A 19,634-nucleotide genomic window follows, 5' to 3' on the forward strand; every position below is an offset into this window, starting at 1 on the left:
GAAGTGGGAGAGAGAGAAGTGTTGTTCTTGAGAAATTCAAATAGATACACCTCTTGTTTTTTTGTGGGTTTTTTTTTTCTTTTCTGTTTTGCTTATGATTCCTCCTATGCCAGAAGGTAGCAAGCAGTATATTTGGAACTAACCTAAAATTAAAATCTTGTTCATACACACCATCCTACATAAAATGGGGATACTCTTAATGTACTGTGTTGAATTAGTTATTGCTGTCAGTTCCTTGGGACACATTTTACTGAGAACATTCTTGCAGACTCACAGGGGTGTCATTATATTAAAAATCAGGTGCCTTATGTGTATGACTTTGATAATTTATCATAGTAATGGCATAATAGTATACCATCTGTACTTAAAGTGTTTTAAAATATCTTGTTTTTTCCCCCTAACATATTGATTCTTATGTATTTATATTTCAAATCAAGTGGAAGCTACATGAAATCAAGGTCAATATCTTATTCCTTCTTTAAATCCTCATAGGACCCAGAGGGAGCAGGTTGGAGTAAGTCCTTGGGCAGGCCCTTTAAGAGGAACTGCCTGAGACTACAGAAAACACCCCCTCCGCCCCCCCCTCCCCCCTCACTCGGCCACAATCTCTGCTGGTTTTCACAGCCAGAAGTTATAGGACCTTCTCTTCCCAGCACTTGAACCCTGGCTGAGGGGCCTGGTGTGGGGCTGGGACCCTTTGCCGAGACATCCCTCCTAATTTTTAGCCCCCACACGTGGGTGTGGAATCAGCCTGCTTGCATCAGCCTTGAAGTGGCTGCCTCTCCACACCCTCAGCTCTAGGACTTCTGCTCGCTGGGCCTTAGGCAATTCTGAAGCCTGGTTGTTCTGTAGACTAGCTGTACCTTGGAGGTAGTTGTGGGAGGATGGGAGCATGCACCTACCTGTGCTGCCGTCTTGACAGCATTATTTTGCATTATGGAGATGGACTTTTGAATAATGTTCTCAACTTTTAAAATACATAGAGATTCAGCCCTGGTCAGTGTGGCTCAGTTGGTTGAGCTTTGTCCTGTGGACCGAAAGGTCATAGGTTCGATTACCCATCAGGGCACATACTCAGGTGGCAGGCTTGATCCCTGGTAGGGGTGCATGCGAAAAGCAACTGATCAATGTTTCTCTCCCTCTCCTTCCTCTCTCTCTAAAAAGCAATGAAAACATATTTAAATAATATGTTGGGATTTTCATGGGGAGTGTTTCTTATATTTACTTTGGATACAATTAAAATACACTCTTCTTTTTTCTCTTCTATAACATTTTTGTGTGTATTGAACCCTTTCATTTCTTACAATAAAATTTTCTTGTTTACTTAAGAACTCAGCATTTTTTGTCGAGGTTTTCCAAAGCATTTTATGATTTTATGTTTTCTTTCTGTTGTGGGTGGAGTTTTTTTTTTTTTTTTTTTTTTTTTTTTTTTTTTTAAGTCTTCTAAATAATGATTACCAAAATGTGGGAAACCACTAGTTTTTATAGTATTCTTTTCCGGAAATTAGTACTTCGAGGTGTTTTTTTTTGTCCCTGTCTTGACATTTTTTAATTACTGTTTAGAAAACACTGCCATATCCTTATCTGTCTCTTTACAAGCTTTTTACTGGCTTGCCCATCCTAATCACTTCATATTAACTAATTTATTTGTTTTTTAATATATATGGCTATTGAAAAATAAAACTACAGGAGACAAAACAGTTTCAATTCTTCAATATATTTTCTTTAAAACACCTATTATCAAATATATAATAAAATAGTATAACTCATAAGAAAATAAAATTCTCTAGTTATACGTTCTAGTATATCCTTGATATTCATTCCTCAGAAGGATGGCCTTAGGTTCAAGCTCTTGGAATTCCTGAGGGATGGTGTCTTATAACCAGATTCTTCTGTGTAATAACTAAACTCCACTTTCAGAGTTCAAAATGGATCTTCTTTATTGATAATGTGTCCCACTGGCTATTGAATTATGAGAAATGTAAAGCCTTCCTATTTGTTAACTCTTTGATATAGAGTTATTTCAGTTTTATAAAGAGCCCATCATTTTGTCGACTGCATATCATAAAAGTACTCAATAAATATTTGTGGCACGAACAAGACAAGCAGCATGGGTAAAGCCACCTGCAGAGACAGAAAAAGGAGCCAGTCACAAGGCTTCTGATTTGGTCCTGTTTTCAATAAATCTTACTGGCTATTGAAAAATGAATAAATAATGATGAGGCCTACTTAATAATATACACAATAGCTAAAAGTTATTCAGTGCCACCATGAATTAGGTTCCATGCTAAGGATTTCATTTTCATTCGTTCATTTAATCCTTCCCACAAACAACCCTTTGAGGCAGGCACTATAATTATGTTTATTTCAAAATGAGGAAGCCAGCAAAGAGAGTTAAGTAACTCTTTACGTTTCAATTTTATTTTTTTAATTATAGTTTACATTCAGTGCTTCAGGTGTACAGCCTAGTGGTTAGACAATCACATACTCTACAAAGTGTTCCCCCCAATATGTTCAGGACCCACTTGGCTCAGTACATAGTTATTACAATATTATTGATTATATTCCCTAGGCTGTACTTTACGTTCCATGACTATTTTGCAACTACCAATCTGTACTTCTTAATCCCTTCATCTTTTCCACCCACCTACCCCTCCCCTCCAGCAACCATCACTCCGTTCTCTGTGTCTATGAGTTTCTTTCTATTTTGTTTATCTGCTCATTTTGTTCTTTAGATCCCATGTGTAAGTGAAATTGAATGGCATTTGTCTTTCTCTGACTGACAGATTCACCTAGCATAATGCCCTCTAGGTCCATCCATGCTATCACAAAGGAGAGGATTTCATTCTTTTCTATGGCTGAATGCTATTCCATTGTGTATTTGTTACACCTCTGCTGGATGCACACGTCTGTTGATGGGCACCTGGGTTGCTTCCATAGCTTGGCTTTTGTAAAGAATGCTGAAGTGAACACATAGTGTATTCGTTCAAATTACTGTTTGGGGTTTCTCTGGATATACAGGGTGTGGCAAAAGTAGGTTTACAGTTGTGAGTATGCAAACAATTTATTCTTGTGTTATCTATTTACTAGAGGCCCACCAGTGCACGAAATCCGTGCATGGAGTGGTGGTGGTGGGGTTTCCCTCAGTCCAGCCTGCACCTTCTCCAATCTGGGATATTCCTCTCACAATCCAGGACTGTTGGCTCCCAACCACTCGCCTGCCTGCCTGATTGCTTCTAACCGCTTCTGCCTGCCAGCCTGATCACCCCTAACCACTCCCCTGCCAGCCTGATCAATGCCTAACTGCTTCCCTGCTGGCACGATTGCCCCTAACTGCCCTCCCTTGCCAGCCTGGTAGCCCTTAACTGCCCTCCCCTACAGGCTGGTGTCCCCCAACTACCCTCCCCTGCATTCCTGGTCCCCCTCCCCACCTGCCCTCTCCTGCCAGCCTGGTTCCCCCAACTGCCCTCCCCCTTAGGCCTGGTCACCCCCAAGTGCCCTCCCTTGGTTAAATTTATTCGTAGGTATTTTTTAAATATTTTTTTTTTTATTGATTTCAGAGAGGAAGGGAGAGAGAGAGATATAGAAACGTCAATGATGAGAGAGAATCATGGATCAGCTGCTTCCTGCATACTTCACATGGAGGATTGAGCTTGCAACTGGGCATGTACCCTGACCAGGAATCAAACCATGATCTCCTGGTTCATAGTCCTGTGCTTAACCACTGAGCCACGCCAGCTGTGTGATTATTAGGTATTCTTTGATACAATTGTAGATGCATTGTGTTCTTTGTTTTCTTGTCTGATAGTTCTAAGTAACTCTTTAAATTCTTATCAAGGAACTGATTCATATCCATTTACAACAAATACTTTCCCAAAAGCATATGGCTGGTTAATGTCATGTCTGTGTGTCCATAATTATCCTATGACCGTAATGGACCAATATTTCCAAACCTAACCTCTGTACTAGGACGGAGAAAGGAAAGCTGATCCTGTCACTGCTGGGTCTATACAAGTCAGACTGGACCCTGTGGCTGCAGCAAAGAGGGTGGATAAACCATCAGTGCTCATTTTCCTTCCTGGGCATCGGGCATTAGAGAAGTCCTGGGGATTTCTCTAAAACGGCCCTGGGGGAGTTTTTAAAAACCCGTGTGTTTTTGAAGGTGTTCCCGAGCTGTGTCTGCAGGATCCGTGTGTGCCACAGAGCTGCGACCCGGAGCTCTGTGGTTTCGACGCTTCTGGTCGTTTCTGATCATGTGCCCTCTTCAACTTCAACAAAATGCTGGCTGGTTCCGGTGGGAGTCTTTTCTGTGGGAATTCTGGTCTTCAGTCTATGTTTATTGTCCTCAAGTGATCTTCTGCTGGGGTTTTTCCTCTGGGGTGATTCTCTGTGCTACAGGAAGTGGTGGCAGAAGGCTAATTACTGTGGGCATCACAGAGACAGCAGCAGCCAGCTATTTTCTCCTGAGGTTCTCACGAGACAGCTGAGCCTCGTACCAGGGTTGTGAGTTGTTGTTTTTTTTTTTTTAGAAGGGATTGCTTCTTTGACTGTCCTTGCACTTCCCTCGGGGGGTTCTGTCCCTCAGGGTGTTCTGTTGGAGTTAATAACCTGAGGTCCTCTTTCTGATTGTCTTTTCTCTGCCACAACAACAACAACAACAACATCAACAACAAACAAAACGATGGCCAGATAGTTTCTTCCAAACACTGAGGGGACTCAGGGAAATTTGTTCGGGGTCGAGCCTTATGGGGTTCACTGTTCTGATGCCCGGCTTGCATTTTACTGAGTACTGCTGTGTGCACAGCCCCTCAGTAGGCACTTGGGGAACATACAAGCAAAGGAGGAAGGAAGGGCTTTGCCCTCGAGATACTCAAGTTTCAAAAGGAACTTCAGTTCCAGCCGCGTGGCCCTGTGGGAAAGTTCGATGGAGGAAGTGCTGGGATGTACCCCAGAGGGCACAGAGTGGAGCAGCGGCCATGCAGAGAAGTTCACATGGTTAACCGTTATTTGAATATAAATTAATCCTCATTAGAAGCCACTGACGTGGCTTTAAGGTGGAGGCAGTAAAGAAAGAAATGAGAGGACTGTCAGAGTCCTCATAACTCTATGCATGTATGAAATAAAACAGAATAAACACATTCATGTAACTTTCAGATGTACCCCTAGTAAGAGTCATCGTATGTTTAACAATATTTCTCAAACCTGTTAGTTTATTTCGACGCTGAGTGAACTCATGGAAATGTGTTAGGAGCCAAATCTGTTACTTCTCACTCTAAAAGGAAAAGAAATATGGCAGATCTACAGTGTCGACTTGAACCACTTTTATTTTAATGAAACGTAAACCTGTGCCAGTGTAAAATATGCATAACCTTTTTGTCTCTGTACTTTTGTAAACTATAAAACCAAGAGACCTATAAATTAAGTAAAAATTAAAAAAAAAATCAATCACACTTGAACTAATGAGACTTGGATACTCAGAGGACAAATCACCAACGTTGGGACCTTTGTCAGGGGAAGGATACATTTGTGCTTTTCGCTTCAGCTGTGTTATCTTGATTGTTGCGATTTTGCATCTAATGGTCCATCACGGCATCTGTGGCATTACCGTGGTCACCATTTTTCCTTCTTAACAAATAGCATAAATTTCGCCTGCTGATTCATCGTGTTGATGAGCGAATTCATTCAGTTGTATCCCTTAAATACAATGTGGACTTAACTGTACCCTGTGATGATCCTGCTGCCATTTTTCTATTGTAAACTATTGTAAAACCTTTGTTCTTAGAATGAATTGTGACATCTTTTAGCTTTCTTTAGTATGAATACCTCACTTATCTTTCACACCCATCTATTTTGTTTTCTCCTTAGCCTATGGCAACCTGGAGATATGTTACTTAGCCTCACTTCAGCATTGTCATTATGCAAATTAAGGCTACAGGAGAAAAGTTTGGTGTTTTCAATTGGGAAAGAATTGTGCATGAGTGGTAGATAAGGGTCCTTGTATCATCGAATTTACCTTTAAGGCCTTGCCACAGACCTAGGGGCCTGACACTGAGGCTTTGAAGTTGATCTTTGATCACTTGGCAGCAACTGTCTTATAAATGCAAACATGGGAGGCAAAGTCACAGGGCTGTATTCAGTCAAAAACTAAAGTCAGGAGATTATCTAACATATGCTTCCCTTCTTCCATATCAGCAGAGTGAAAACAACACTTTTTAATTGGCCCGGAACTCAAGATTTTGTCTGTAGATTTCTGGTAGACAAGAACACCAGTTTGAGAAATGCTGGTCTATAGAATATTGGTCAAATACCCAAGGACAAGAAAGTAGTTCCCTTATTTTTTTCATTTCTCAGAAAAGATTGGTGACATTTCTGAGTAGAGCTGCTGACTTCTGTCTCGTTCTCAGCCTTGGCCTGTTCCCTAGACCAAGGCCTACTTTGTTTCTTCCCTAAAAGGCTTTAGGAAGGAGTTGATAGAATGGGAGTGGGCATCAGGCCTAACCAGAGTTCAGCCAGCTGAAAGGAACTCAGTATTTTCCTGTGATCCTAGAGTTGCCCATTGAAAGAGAAATCTCTTTCACGGTGCAGTGAATTCTTTGCGAAAGGGGCCGTGTCTTTTTTTTTTTTTTTTTTAATTAAAAAATATATTTTATTGATTTTTTACAGAGAGGAAGAGAGAGGGATAGGGAGTTAGAAACATTGATATGAGAGAAACATCGATCAGCTGCCTCCTGCACCCCCCCTCCTGGGGATGTGCCCGCAACCAACGTACATGCCCTTGACCAGAATTGAACCTGGGACTCTTCAGTCCGCAGGCTGACGCTCTATCCACTGAGCCAAACCGATTTCAGCAAGAGGGTGTGTCTTATCATGTATTGGATTCCTGGTGTGTGGTACCACACTTCACGCATAGGAGGCACTCAGAAAATGTACGCTGAGAGAACAGGTGGATATTAGTATAAGAAAGTACACAGTGGTCTGATGTACATCAGATGACATGCTCTAGTGTCTTGTTCCCGGAAGCATATGACCCATAACTTGTCTCTGTGCTGAGTTAGCTGGTCCCGCAGGGAGCTAGTCTCAGCCTGTCTCGGCTCTGCTGTTGCCTGAAGAGTCAGACGCGTGACCTTCACTGCTAAGGAGTTAATATCTGGGACGTGGTGAACAGTTTCCCACGTGGCACGTTTCCTCGGGTGCCTTGGGCTTTTCTTTCCTTACCCCGTCACCCTGGTGATTCAGAACTGTGATCTTTTCCTTATTCACAGGAAACACACAAGCCACAGTCCAGAGCGTGATAGCCTCTCACGGCCGCACCCACTCGGGTACCTCCAGGCAGAGAAGTGGGGGGAGCTCAGCCTGTTTGCTTTCTGATTTTGATCTGTTTGCCTGGTTCACTGTGATGATAGGCTGAGGAGATAAATGGGTTATTTGTTGAAAATAGATTTTGATTCTTCAAGATCAAAGTATAGTGTTACTGGCCCTCAAAGAGTACTTCTTTGTTTAAATTATTGTTTATTTTTTTCTCCAAGATAACTTTTCATCGTTAGCTTTTTTAAACCAACTTTTATATTTCTTATCCCCCCCCCCCAAAAAAAAAAATCATTCACCAGATAATGGGCCTTGGTTTTCATCCTGTGCTTTAGATATGTGATATGAATAATTTGGAGAAATGTTCTGATTGGTTGGAGCCTCCAAAGAGAGCATATATATAATGACAGACATACATGTCTGTCATTATATATATATATATGTGTGTGTGTGTGTGTGTGTGTGTGTGTGTGTGTGTATGGCAGTGAAGGACAGACAAAACTGGCCATACCAAAGGTTAGCTGCTTCATATGCTAACATGTTCTGTAAAATGGATCTAGCTGGAAGAAGCCAGAAACTGAGCTGTTTATCTAGCAAGCTGTGTGGCTGAGAGAAATGATTCAGTGATTTTCTGTGATTAGGGATTTTTATTTTTGTCTCAACAATTAAACCTCACCTTCCACCTCATTGCCTCAGGCCTCTACGTATCTCAAAAGAGAGTTTGGAATTTGGAAATGTAAATTGCAGTGGAATTGTACTAAAATAGTAAATGCTCTATAGATAAGAACTAAATATAAATAAACTAGAGGCCCAGTGCATGAAATTTGTGCACAGGGCGGGGGGAGTAAGAGGTGTGGTAGGGGGTGTGTTCCTCAGCCCAGCCTGTATCCTCTACAATCTGGGACCCCTTGAGGGATGTCCGATTGCCCTCTCACAATCCAGGACTGTTGGCTCCCAACAGCTTGCCTGCCTGCCTGATTGCCCCTAACTGCTTCTGCTAGCCAGCCTAATCACTTCCCTGCCAGCCTGATTGATGCCTAACTGCTCCCCTGCCAGTCCAGTTGCCCCTAACTGCCCACCATTGCCGCCCTGGTCACTCCTAACTGCCCTCCCCTGCCAGCCTAGTCACCCCTAACTGTCCTCCCCTGCAGGTGTGGTTGCCCCCAACTGCCCTCCTCTGAAGGCCTGGTCACCCCTAACTATCCTCCCCTGCTGGCCTGATCGCCCACAACTGCCCTTCCCTGCAGGTCTGGGTCTTCCCCAACTGTCCTCCTTTGCAGGCCTGTTCCCCCTCAACTCCTCTCCTGGCCTGGTCACCCCCAGCTACCCTCCTCTGCTGGCCTGATCACCCACAACTGCTCTCCCCTGCAAGCCATCTCATTGTGGCCATCTTGTGTCTACATGGGGGCAGCCATCTTTGACCACATGAGGGTGGCCATCTTGTGAGTTGGAGTGATGGTCAATTTGCATATTATACTTTTATTAGATAGATACTTGCATCTGAATAATTGCTTAAATACTTGCTGTTTCATAGTATGGTATACAGGAATCCAGATACATTGTTGTTAGCCCTTAAAGTAAGACATGCTTATGTCGGCCCAATGTTCCTATCAAATGTAATGCTTTCAGTATCATAATTTATGTTCTTATTTTTTTCCTCTCATTTCATAAAAAATAATATGGTTTGCTTTGAAATAGCCTGGTGTAAATCAGGGGGTACAACTAGGAACCTTTTTATTAAAATTGTATTAATGTAAAGAATTGGAAATAGTAACATGATTCATGAAACAAACAAAACACCTGATGTTATCACATATGTCTGTAAATAGAATGATGGTAGAATAGAGCACATGGTGGTGTTGGATATGAGTTTGTATAAGTGAGTGTGTCGTCCCACAGATAGAGACAGAATCTGCCTCTCCAACTGTAGTAACTGAAAGTGTCTCACATTTTCAATTATTTGAAAGAACTGTCTGCTCTTATATTGAATATATAATGCATAGATGCTTCCTGCTTCCAAGTAAGAATGCGCTCATCACATAATTTACTAAAGATATTCCTCAGGAATATAAATGACTGTCCCCACACACTCACTATTTGAAATATCAGCGAATCAGCCTGAATGACCTACAGTTGATTCAGTTGATTAGATTCAAGCCCACAACAGGCCTTAACTCAAAGCAGGGACCGCGTTTTCTTGGTTGGATGATGCTACAACCGGTTGTAGGACTTGGGCAGCAAAGTATCAGCCAATAAAAGAATCTTTCCCAGCATGAGGACTGGGCAATGTTGACCCCCGTGAGGTTGTCCTTGAAGGCAAGGACCATGTCTGCCTTGGGTGTGTGTTTCTAGGGTGTCACACCCTAACTGCCACCTAACAGGTATCCCCAAAAACCGTATGACCATCATTGAAAAAATTGGTGCTTAAAGCACTGAGTTATGTCTCAGAAATCGACTACATGCATTGTGAGCCGTTTCTCTGCTTGAACAGGGAGAAGATCCAATTTATTCGAACGGAAGGGACCCCAGGATTGGTGCGTCTTTCAAGTGATGCAGACCTTGTGATGTTGCTGAGGTAGGTAGCCCTCCTTTTTGAACTGTGAAGGTCTTGTTATCAGGTATCAGGAGCATTTTAGAAAATAATTTGACAGCACTGGTAGCCTTGACTCTGGAGTTCCTGTGGAGTGCCCAGGTTGCAGAGGCGGGTGCTGGTGTCGTGGTCCCTCACTCCGGATTGCCTTTTCCTTTCCCATCACGGAGTGTCTGGTTTGGGGTTTGCCCTGCTGGTAGAGGAGGTGGTATTAGAGCAGGGGCGGGTCTGTAGAGGCCAATGGAGAGGATGTCCCATTCATAGAATGGAACAGAAGGGTAGATACAGCTTACCCCTTCAGCACAGAAGAGGTCACATTTGTATCTTCTTTCAGATTTTGGGTGTGTGTAAAATGGGCTCGGTCCCCTTTGGCTGAGTCAATAGTGTTTATTTACGTTATGGTCTTGAGAGTTTAGGTCTGGGAAATCAGATCAAGTTGAAATTTGGTCCCTGGTACTCACTGTCCACTTGATAGCCCTTCATAAAACTGACCGATTGTGTTTTCTTTGCTGATGGTGAGAGTAGCTTTGGTCTTAAATTGTAGCGTAGTTTCAAGGGAAAGTAGCCAGGTTTCAAGAGCCCTTTTCATTTTCAGTATTACCCTTCACATGGAGGAGGCCAGAGTAAAACAATGCCTGCTCCCCACAGTGGTTGGGACATCCCACCAGTGTGACCTCCGTAGAACTGAAGGGCAGATCATGCTGAGCCACATCAGTCAATATTTTATTTATTCCAAAGGGCTAACAACCTCATGAATGTTATTCATAATGATCTTGACCCGATCAAGATCTAACTGCCTACTTGATAGTTGCCATATTTTAAAAACGAAAGCCAAAATGTTAGTTTACTGGATTTTTTGGGCATAATTCATTGGGATGTAGTCACTTTCCATTAAGATTTCATTTCAGTTGATTCTGAACAAGACCTACGGTGGAGGGATTCCTTTTCTGTCAAGAGGGTGAGCCTTGCTTATGGTGTCATGAGCTAGTTCTGAAAACAGGATATACTGTGCCAGATAGGAAGATGATTAGTCGATTAATATGGAGTATGGTGTTTCTATCATAGTTTGGATGGAAATATTTGGATGATCAAATGTGTTTATCATTTTAATAATACAGTGATACAATGTATTACTTGTGGTGCTTAATAAATGATCTTTAATGATCACTGAAACTTTTGGGGGATATCCTTAGTTCTTTATTTTTAATTTTACTTTGGAGTTTGAGTAATTTGAAATAGTGACTGTGAAGTCAAGCAACGGATCTCTTGCTAAAAGGGGAAGACTTGGCCCGTTTTTATACGTTGTCTATTTCTTAAAAAGAGAAATCACTCCTGGTCCAAGGGACTTGATTGCCATCAGGCTGCAGTGTGGAGATAGATGACACGGCTCTGGGAAAGTATTCCATTCAAAAATAAACTTGTGGAAGGCTATTTTCCAATATATATATCATGAAACCCAAGAGTATCTAAATGTCCTTGCTGCATCTGTTATTGATTATTCTGGTTCATATATTCTTTCACTAACAACTCATGTAAAAAATATACTTGTTAGAGAGTTCATATAGGAAATGATTGATGAAATTGGCTCCATTTGAATTTTAAAGTTTACATAATGAATGACACCACATATTAATATAAAGACAGAAAGAAAGGTAACAAACTAGGAGAATATATTCACAACACATAAAAATGATATCATAAGTACATAAAGAATACATTTCAATCAATTTAAAATAAAAATGGGTGAAGGCTATCAAAAGACATTTCATAGAAACTCAAGCAACAGTAGCCAGTACAGCATGGAAAGATGCTAGCAGTCACCAAAGGCAGCTTCAAATAATGAGATACTAGTTCTCACTGTTCGATTTGAAAAAAAGTGCAAAGCCTCATAATACCAAATAAGAAGTCGGGCCTCTTTTGTTGCCCGGATGTGGTGGGATTGCCATTTCTAGACCCTCTTTAGAATACAGTTCGGCAATGTTATCTATAGTTAAAAAGGCACCTACATTATGACTGAGCAGTTCTCATTTCAGATATGTTACCATGGTTACACTAAGAAACTCTTCTACATATGCCCAAGGTGTCTTAGGCAGGATGTTCACTGCACCATCACTGATAAAAGCACAAAGTTGGGGAGAAGTGACTATTTGTCAAAGGAGATAGGGATAAAGAAACTTTGTTCATAGAATGACCTGCTGCTGCATAGCAGGTAAAAATAATAAACTATATCCTTATATATTAACACAGACAAATCTCAGAATTATATTGCTGAGCAAAATGTCCAAGGATGCAATGCACATATAGCTATTATAATTCTTAGTAGTGCTTTAGGCAAAGCTAAATATATATATTTATCTATGCCTATGTGTTGCAAAATATAAAACTATGGCAGGATACCTATTAAGGTCATGAAAGAGGGGAACAAAAGGTACTGCATATGCATACTTGCACACATGCAGATATGTATATACACAATCATACATATACACAGATCTACACGTATGCATGCATGTTTGTCTGAAAGTAAAAATAAAACCGGTATAGATGTCTGAGGAGAGGGTGCTGATCCCCACTTTACAATTAATTTAGCTAGGACTTTGTGATAGCAACCATTACATGGGACTTCTCACTAGGATTCACTTTAACATCACATTATTCCACGGACTACTGAGTTACTGAAGAAGAGAAATGACCGTTTCAGGGCCTAATTACGTATTAAAAATATGATTCCTTACCGCTTGTTTCCAAATGTCCTGACCTCTATAGTTTAAAAATGGAAAGATGGCTCTAAAAAGCATCCTGTCTAAAAGTGCCTTTGCTACCACGGCCGGTCTCACAGGTGTGCGCATGTGGCTGAAGAGGGACAGAAAGGCCGTGGCGTTGTCATTGCACCACTGCCACCCTGGGCTTCCCAGCCTCGGCCACGCGGCCGCTGTGGCTGCATGTGCCTGTGTGGCAGGGAGCCGGTCTGTGCACTGTGAGATGCTCGCCAGCATCCTGGCCTCTACCCACCAGATAGCAGAAGCACCCCTCCCCCAGTTATGGCACCCAAAACCGGCCTCCTCCTCACTCCGCGTCCTCGGATGGTGTGGGGGCAGGGCAGCCTCGCTGGGCTTGGAAGCAGGGCCTTGGGAGGCCCTTCTGAAAAGCCCCGACCAGGTGAAACTCCCCCACTTCTCCTGAATGTCTTCTGAAAACAAGGAGCCGGTTTTAGACTTGGCTGAGTGTAAAGCAAACCTGCGTCCACCTCTTAATTTAAAACCCCCCAGTGGTTGTCTTCATTCTATTTCAAGTGTTTGTTTGAGTTAGTGCAATCAGTACTGCATCTCCTTTCCATCGTATGTATGATGTGGGATTCCAGGAGAGCAGACATCTGCTGGCTGCCTGTTAGAAGACCAGGAGGGACAGCAGATACGGGGTTGGGTCATCAGACCTCAGAACACTCACCTTTGAAAACCTTGAGAGAGCCAGGCTCAGCGAGGGGGCTGATGACTGAAGAACCACGGTGTTTTCTTTTGCTTTTAACGCTCCTTTTAAGCCCTGCGCTCCAAAGGCTGAGACCCCTGCCTGTCCCTCTGAGGAAGCTGTGAAACATGCTTTGTGTGTCCTCGAGGGGCGCTCGACAGATGTCTGCTGTCTTGGGATCTTATTCCCAAATATAACCCTCCCAGGTGCTCTTGCACACAAACATGTGAACGCAAACTCGCACATTTAAAGTGGCAGACAGAACCGGCACTGTCTGGAGTCGGTAGGAACCCAGACCAGTGACCACAGGTTTCTCCGAAGTGGCCGCAGCCGCCAGCCTGTGTGGGGACTGGCCAGCAGGCAGGGGGACAGCGCTCCCGGGGGTCGGGGCCGAGGCCTCGGGCGGGACGGGCCAGGAGGAGAGAGGGGCTGTCTCAACGGGGAAACCAGGCGTGTCCCCACCTCGTTGGCTAAAGTGCGCATTCTGTTTCTTGTCTCTCCCCAGTTTATTTGAAGAAGAGATAATGTCTTATGTGCCTCCGCATGCCTTACTCCACCCCAGCTACTGTCAGTCCCCGCGCGGCTCCCCCGTGTCCTCTCCCCAGAACTCGCCAGGTGAGTCCGCCTGCGGCTCCTGGGACCTCCGAGGAGCGAGCCCCAGGTCCGAGGTTCTGTTCTGCACCAGGGCCGGTGCGGGGCCATGCGGGGGCATCTTCAGGGCTAGCCCAGGGGCATGCCCTCTGGCCCGCTCTGTCCTCTGCCACTGGCCTGTTCCCCGGGGGATTCATGCTGATAGGAGGTAATGACATTCCAGAATAGAGAGGTCAAAGTTCGCCGTGTGACCTCGTCAGACACAGAACTTACTCTTCATTCTGCAGGGTCTGATGTGCCTCGGCAAACGTTAGGGCACAGACTATTATGCTAGATTTTTGGATTTTTAAGAGGTTTTAGTTAGGAGGCTGATTCAAGGACTAATAAAAAGAAATCTCCACTTTGAAGAAACAATAGAGAACTGAAAGTGGTCAGCCTCACGGACTTGGAGAGTTTTCCCTGCAGAAGTCACGACCTGCGCTCGAGGGGACCACGAAGGACTCGAGGGCAGACAGAGTGTGTGATAGATGAACAAACAAAAATGTTTATGTTCAAATTCCTTTTGAAGGAGGTATGTTGTGAATGAAGGGGTGAGTGGTTGAATGAAGGGGTGAATGGATAGATGAACGAATGAATGAATGAATGAATGGTAGAAAACGCAGCTCAGCAAGTGAGTGCTTTTAAAGGAGGGTATCCGTGATGCTGTAAATCAGCTGCCTTGTCCTCATTATAGGCAATGCATTGTTCACACTTTAATAGCTTTCGGGATTTAAAACGATGCTCCTGGGAATCCAGACTCCACATGTTTTGCGAAGCGCTGCTCTGTGTTCATTGATATGTGACATGTGTTTTCACATATTGTTGTGATAATGAAGCTCCAGCCGGCTTGCATGCCACACACCGGAAAGGGTTCACTCACCACGGGTTTATGGAGCATCCTCTGTGATCGAAGCGCTGGTGCTGGGAAGATGAGTAAGGCACTCCCTGCCTTTGAAGGGCTCATGGTGCGCCAGTGAGTCAGCGCAGGACTCTGTAAAGCTCTGTGGTCCGTCCTGTGTGGAAGAATGTGTGGGAACAGATGTGGGAACACGTCTTCCCTGAAGACCAGGGGTGGGGTGTTTAGGGAAAGATGAAGAGACCAGGTAAGAAGGGGAACCCTGAAGAATGAGGAGAGGGGTTTCCCAGGGAGACCGAAGGAAGACGGACCTTCATGGCACCAAAGCAGGGTCCCAGTTTAGGGCACAGGGAAGGCAAGTTTCCAGCGCTCAGACTGGAAAGACGGACTAGGGCCTGCTGGTCATCGGTGCCTTACCTTGTATAGTCCATGGGGAGCCCCTAAAAGTTCATAAACAGAGGAGCACCCTGTTTCATCAAGACCAGTGCGGTGGCGGTACAGAGGATGGATTAGAAAATGAGAGACTAGAACCAGAGAAACTATTTGGGAGGCTGTTGTGTCAACGCAGGGGACATGCTGAAGAGCTGGACTCCTGACGCTAGAGAAAAGGGAATGAATTCGAAAGACATGAGACACTAGGACTCTGAGTTCCGGTAAGGAAGGTTCTGAGATCCTCACCACCTAGGTTGCTAGGCAGACCATAACCCCATTTACCGAGAAAGGAAAAGGTTTAGGCTGGAGGGGAGAGGAAAGTGAGTTTGGTTCGGACCTGTCTCCTGAGGAATCTTTGGAGATATCCAGACACAGCTGAAAAAGATTGCCGTGGAGCTCCGGAGAAGCGGTGGCTGGGCCCAGCTGGGCCCGGGATGAGAGGAGAGGAACGAGGGAATACACGTCTGTGGGCAGAAGGGAGAAGAGAGACGGTCCCTTGGGAAACTCCAGTATTTCAGTGATGGGTGGGGGGAGAGGGTACAGGAGAGGGAGCCGGTGGAGTTTGGAACAGAATTAGGAAAGTCCTTCCAGGGGAGCCAGGTTTCAGGGAGGAGGGAGCGGTTAGCAGGACCACATTTTCAAAGGTGTCGTGAGGGATGAGGTCCAGGAAGAGGCCATGACATGTGGAATTGATGAAATGGGGTATGGCCTTTGCCAGGGCAGTTTCCGTGAAATGCTAGGTCACCGACTGAAATGGGACTGGCAACAGCATGATAGAGGACGTCAAGTAGAAGCCGGGTGGATAGAAGATTGTTTTCAGAAAGCGTGAAAGGAATGAAAGCCAGGACCGTTACCTGGAAGAAGAGGCGTTGAGGAGGGGGTTTCGGAGGGGGAGGCTGAGTGTCTGTGTGTCTGGCACACAGAGGTCAGACAATGTGGGTGGGAAGAGAGTGGCCCCTCGAATGGGGCAGAGCAGCAGGTGGCACAGCCCAGGCAGGGGGAAGGCAGGGCCCCGGGGCCGAAGCACAGGTCAGCTTGGGAACAGAGTAGGGACACCAGCCTGGATGCTGCGGATGGAAAGACAGCCTAGATGACACTGCAGGTAAGTTCCAGTGTCACACAGATATTGGATGCCTGCATCCAGGGGGGAAGGTCCATCATTCACAGCTGGCCTTCGTCTTTGTGTGTGACACCCGGATCCACTCCTCCCTGACCTTGAATTTCTGTAGAGTGGGAATAACAGTGGTCCAGGCCCTGGTTATATGGAGGAAACCTCGCTGGAGAACACCAACACCAGCATCCAGTACCTATTCATTTATTCCTTTTTGGAAATAGGATTCTGAGAAGTAGCCTTTGCCAATATTTGAACCGTTAATAACTGCAACCTACCAACCCATTTCTCCTTGACTCTCAGGGCCGGCTGACTAGATACCGTATTTTTCGGACCATAAGACGCTCCGGACCATAAGACGCACCAGTTTTTAGAGAAGGGAAATGAAGAAAAAAAGATTCTGAAACAAATAGTGTCCTAAAATATTTTATGTGCATTAAAACCCAACATCACAGTCATAAACACATGTAATCAACCCTGTAAAGTAAACAGCAGCATTTAGAACCATTTTAGAGCCGGGCAAGCACACAGAGACCACACAGAGCCGGGCAAGTAAAAAAACTTTTTTTTAAAAGTATATGTGTAGGCTATATTTGGACCATAAGACGCAGGGACTTTTCCCCCCCACTTCTGGGGGGAAAAAAGTGCGTCTTATGGTCCGAAAAATACGGTAGTTAATCATTCCGACGGGTCTTGATTGGGCCTGGAGCCCGGGGTGACGCTCAGGTGGGCTGTGTCTCACCGGATGCTTCCGGTTAAAGAAATGAAGCCCTGTGGTTGTCACTGATTCCAGCCAGCGTTCTCCTCCCAGGCCTCTGCTGAGGAGCCCTCCCTGAGAAAAGACAGATCTCGGGGTGTCCCTCTGAGATCCTCCCAAGCACAGGCTGGGAGATTGGCTCGCGTGAACATGCGACGTGATGCCGAGATCTCTTCATCTCATCTCCCATCACGTGAGGAGGCCCTGGTGGGAGGAACGTGCCTCCTGGAGGCCGGTGTGGGGTCGTGTTCCAGAGACAAGGAGGGCCAGGCACACCTCTCGCGCCGGCCGTGCTGGTGGTGGCGGTGATTTCCAGGGAGAACGTCCCCCTGCCTCTGGCCCACCGGGGTTCAGCAGGGTGGTTTGTGGGGTCACTAACTGATTCCACGTGACCCCCCCCCCCTGGTGGTGGTGGTGGGGGCTCGCTGGCCGATGTCCTCCTGTTCTCCAAGTGGAAGAGTCTCTTCGTCTACCGGTGTTTCTCACGTTCTCAGGAAAGCACTGGGAAGGGGTTCTGAGACGCATCTGGTCCTCCCTGAGACTGGAATGCCAGCCCCTGAGGGCGTGGGCGTGATGTTGTGATCATACATGATGGCGATCGTATGTGCTGAAGGTCTCCTCGGAGCGCCCAGGCCCGGGCAGCGGTCCACGTGTCCTCGCCGGAGCGCAGGGCAGCCTGTCACTGCTCTTTAGCTGGGAGAGCGCCGCGGGAAGCTCTGCTTTCCTAGGACCTTAGGAGCCAGGCTGGCCTTAGCAAGGCCCCCCAAGGCAGAGCCCTTCCTAAGCACCCCGTGGTTTGGCGTCGGATCCGGGCCCAGCCGCAGATTCAGGGCCTCGGGTGGCTGCATGTGTCTCGGAATGCAGATGCAGTGAATCCCTCGTGTAACAAGAGCTGTGGGAGGTGTGCACACTCCTGTGGACATCCCCGTCCCCTGAGCTCTGGTGCCCGGGACTGGGCGGTTTGAGGGACCGTCGCACGGCGCTGGCAGCCCTTGGCCAGACCTGGGCCATCTGGAAGTGACAGCAGCCCAGGTCACAGGCGGGTCTCCCTGGGGCTCGTCCTGAGGGCATGGGGGCGGAGAGGGAACACTTCCTCCCACCCCACAGGGATTGGATTCTCTTTCTCTCTCTTCTGGGAGTCAGCATCTTAGCTGCTGATCATCTCCTAGCCTGTTCTTCCCACAAACATCCTCCCTGTCTCTCCCTCCTTTCCCCTCCTATCCCCTCTCCCTTCCCCCATCACTCCACCCTCCCTGGAGTCTCTCTGCACTTGTTCTAGAAATGGGGTTCCACCCCTTCTCTTTACTCTGACCCCCCCTCCCCCAATGTGATCTGGGAATCAGATAAGAGAACTGTCGGTGTCCCTTGTGAGAGTTGGGAGGCTGAGTGTGCCTCTGTCGCAGCTAAGAGGTGGTGGCTGCTGCTCGTCTCCCTGTCCCCGCCCCAGTGCCCTCCGGGTGCCCGTCACTGGCATGCCCTTTGCTCTCCCTTTTAATCCACCCCAGTCTGAGAGGCCAGACTACCTAAGGGCTTTTAAAAAGAAACCCAAGTAGTATGTAAATGAGCCAGCTCAAAACAATGACCCGAAGGCCTGTTCCTCTTAGGGGAAAAAAGCACAAATGTGAAGACAGACTGCTGTGGCTGCGCTGCCCACCGCCAGCTAGTCTGAAGGTGTGAGTGTGTGTGTGAGTGAGTGAGTGAGTGTGTGAGTGTGTGTGTGAGAGTGTGAGAGTGTGTGAGTGTGAGTGTGTGTGAGAGTGTGAGTGAGAGTGTGTGTGTGTGAGTGTGGTGTGTGTGAGTGTGTGAGAGTGTGAGAGTGTGAGTGTGTGTGTGTGTGTGTGAGTGTAAGTGTGGTGTGTGTGTGTGTGTGTGGGGGGGGGGGGGTTCCCTGTTAATTTCCATTGCTGAGCTGTGTTCCAGAAGGTGGAGTCGTCCAGAAGTTACTGCCCAGACTTGATAGTCTGTCCTCATTCACTGGCAGGATTTTTGGAACTGTCAGAGGTTTTTTTTAGGAAGTGGACCAGGGTAGACATGAGCTCGGCCTGGGACCAGGAGGGACTCTGCTGAGCTCGCTCCCCAGCCAGGGCCGCCAGTCCTCGAGGCAGCCTGTGTTGCTGGGGGCACACCCGGATAACCAGAGGGACCCAGGCTTCTCCGAAGCTCGATGCAAAGACTTTCCCAGTGTCTCCTCCTGGGTTTCCTCAGGCAGAATGCCGTGGTCGGTATGTGACGAGGCCGTTCATAACAGGACGTAGAAACAGGGCGGCACTGTGTGGAAGGACTTGAGGTCAAGAAAAAAAAACACCCTAATGTCCCTCACGGACATCTTTTCCTGCGAATAACGAACGCAGCACTGACTACCCTACGCAGTCACCCTTCATTGAGTCGCTTCCTCAGTGTGACATCCACCTTTGAGTCTGACTTCCTTCCCCAAGTCCGTGAGGACCATGAGCTCGCTTTGGCCGCGCCCTGGAGCCCAGAGCCGCCC

The 19,634-nt window shown here is 46.1% G+C and overlaps 1 protein-coding gene across 7 annotated transcripts in view; it reads left to right on the plus strand.

The window, feature by feature from the left end:
- Positions 1-19,634, plus strand: part of HECW2 (HECT, C2 and WW domain containing E3 ubiquitin protein ligase 2) — a 222,401-nt gene that overhangs the window by 163,060 nt on the left and 39,707 nt on the right. For all 7 annotated transcript variants that reach the window (XR_004984927.2, XR_006740563.1, XM_036421424.2 and 4 more), the window contains 2 exons: positions 9,797-9,880; positions 13,866-13,975. Coding sequence is in view for 5 of the 7 variants with exons in the window: in XM_036421424.2 (XP_036277317.2) it covers positions 9,797-9,880; positions 13,866-13,975 (194 nt within the window). In the remaining 2 variants the exon portion in view is untranslated. The remainder of the gene's footprint in view (positions 1-9,796; positions 9,881-13,865; positions 13,976-19,634) is intronic.

The sequence above is a fragment of the Pipistrellus kuhlii genome, unplaced genomic scaffold (assembly GCF_014108245.1).
Source record: "Pipistrellus kuhlii isolate mPipKuh1 unplaced genomic scaffold, mPipKuh1.p scaffold_m20_p_7, whole genome shotgun sequence".
Classification (NCBI taxonomy): domain Eukaryota; kingdom Metazoa; phylum Chordata; class Mammalia; order Chiroptera; family Vespertilionidae; genus Pipistrellus; species Pipistrellus kuhlii.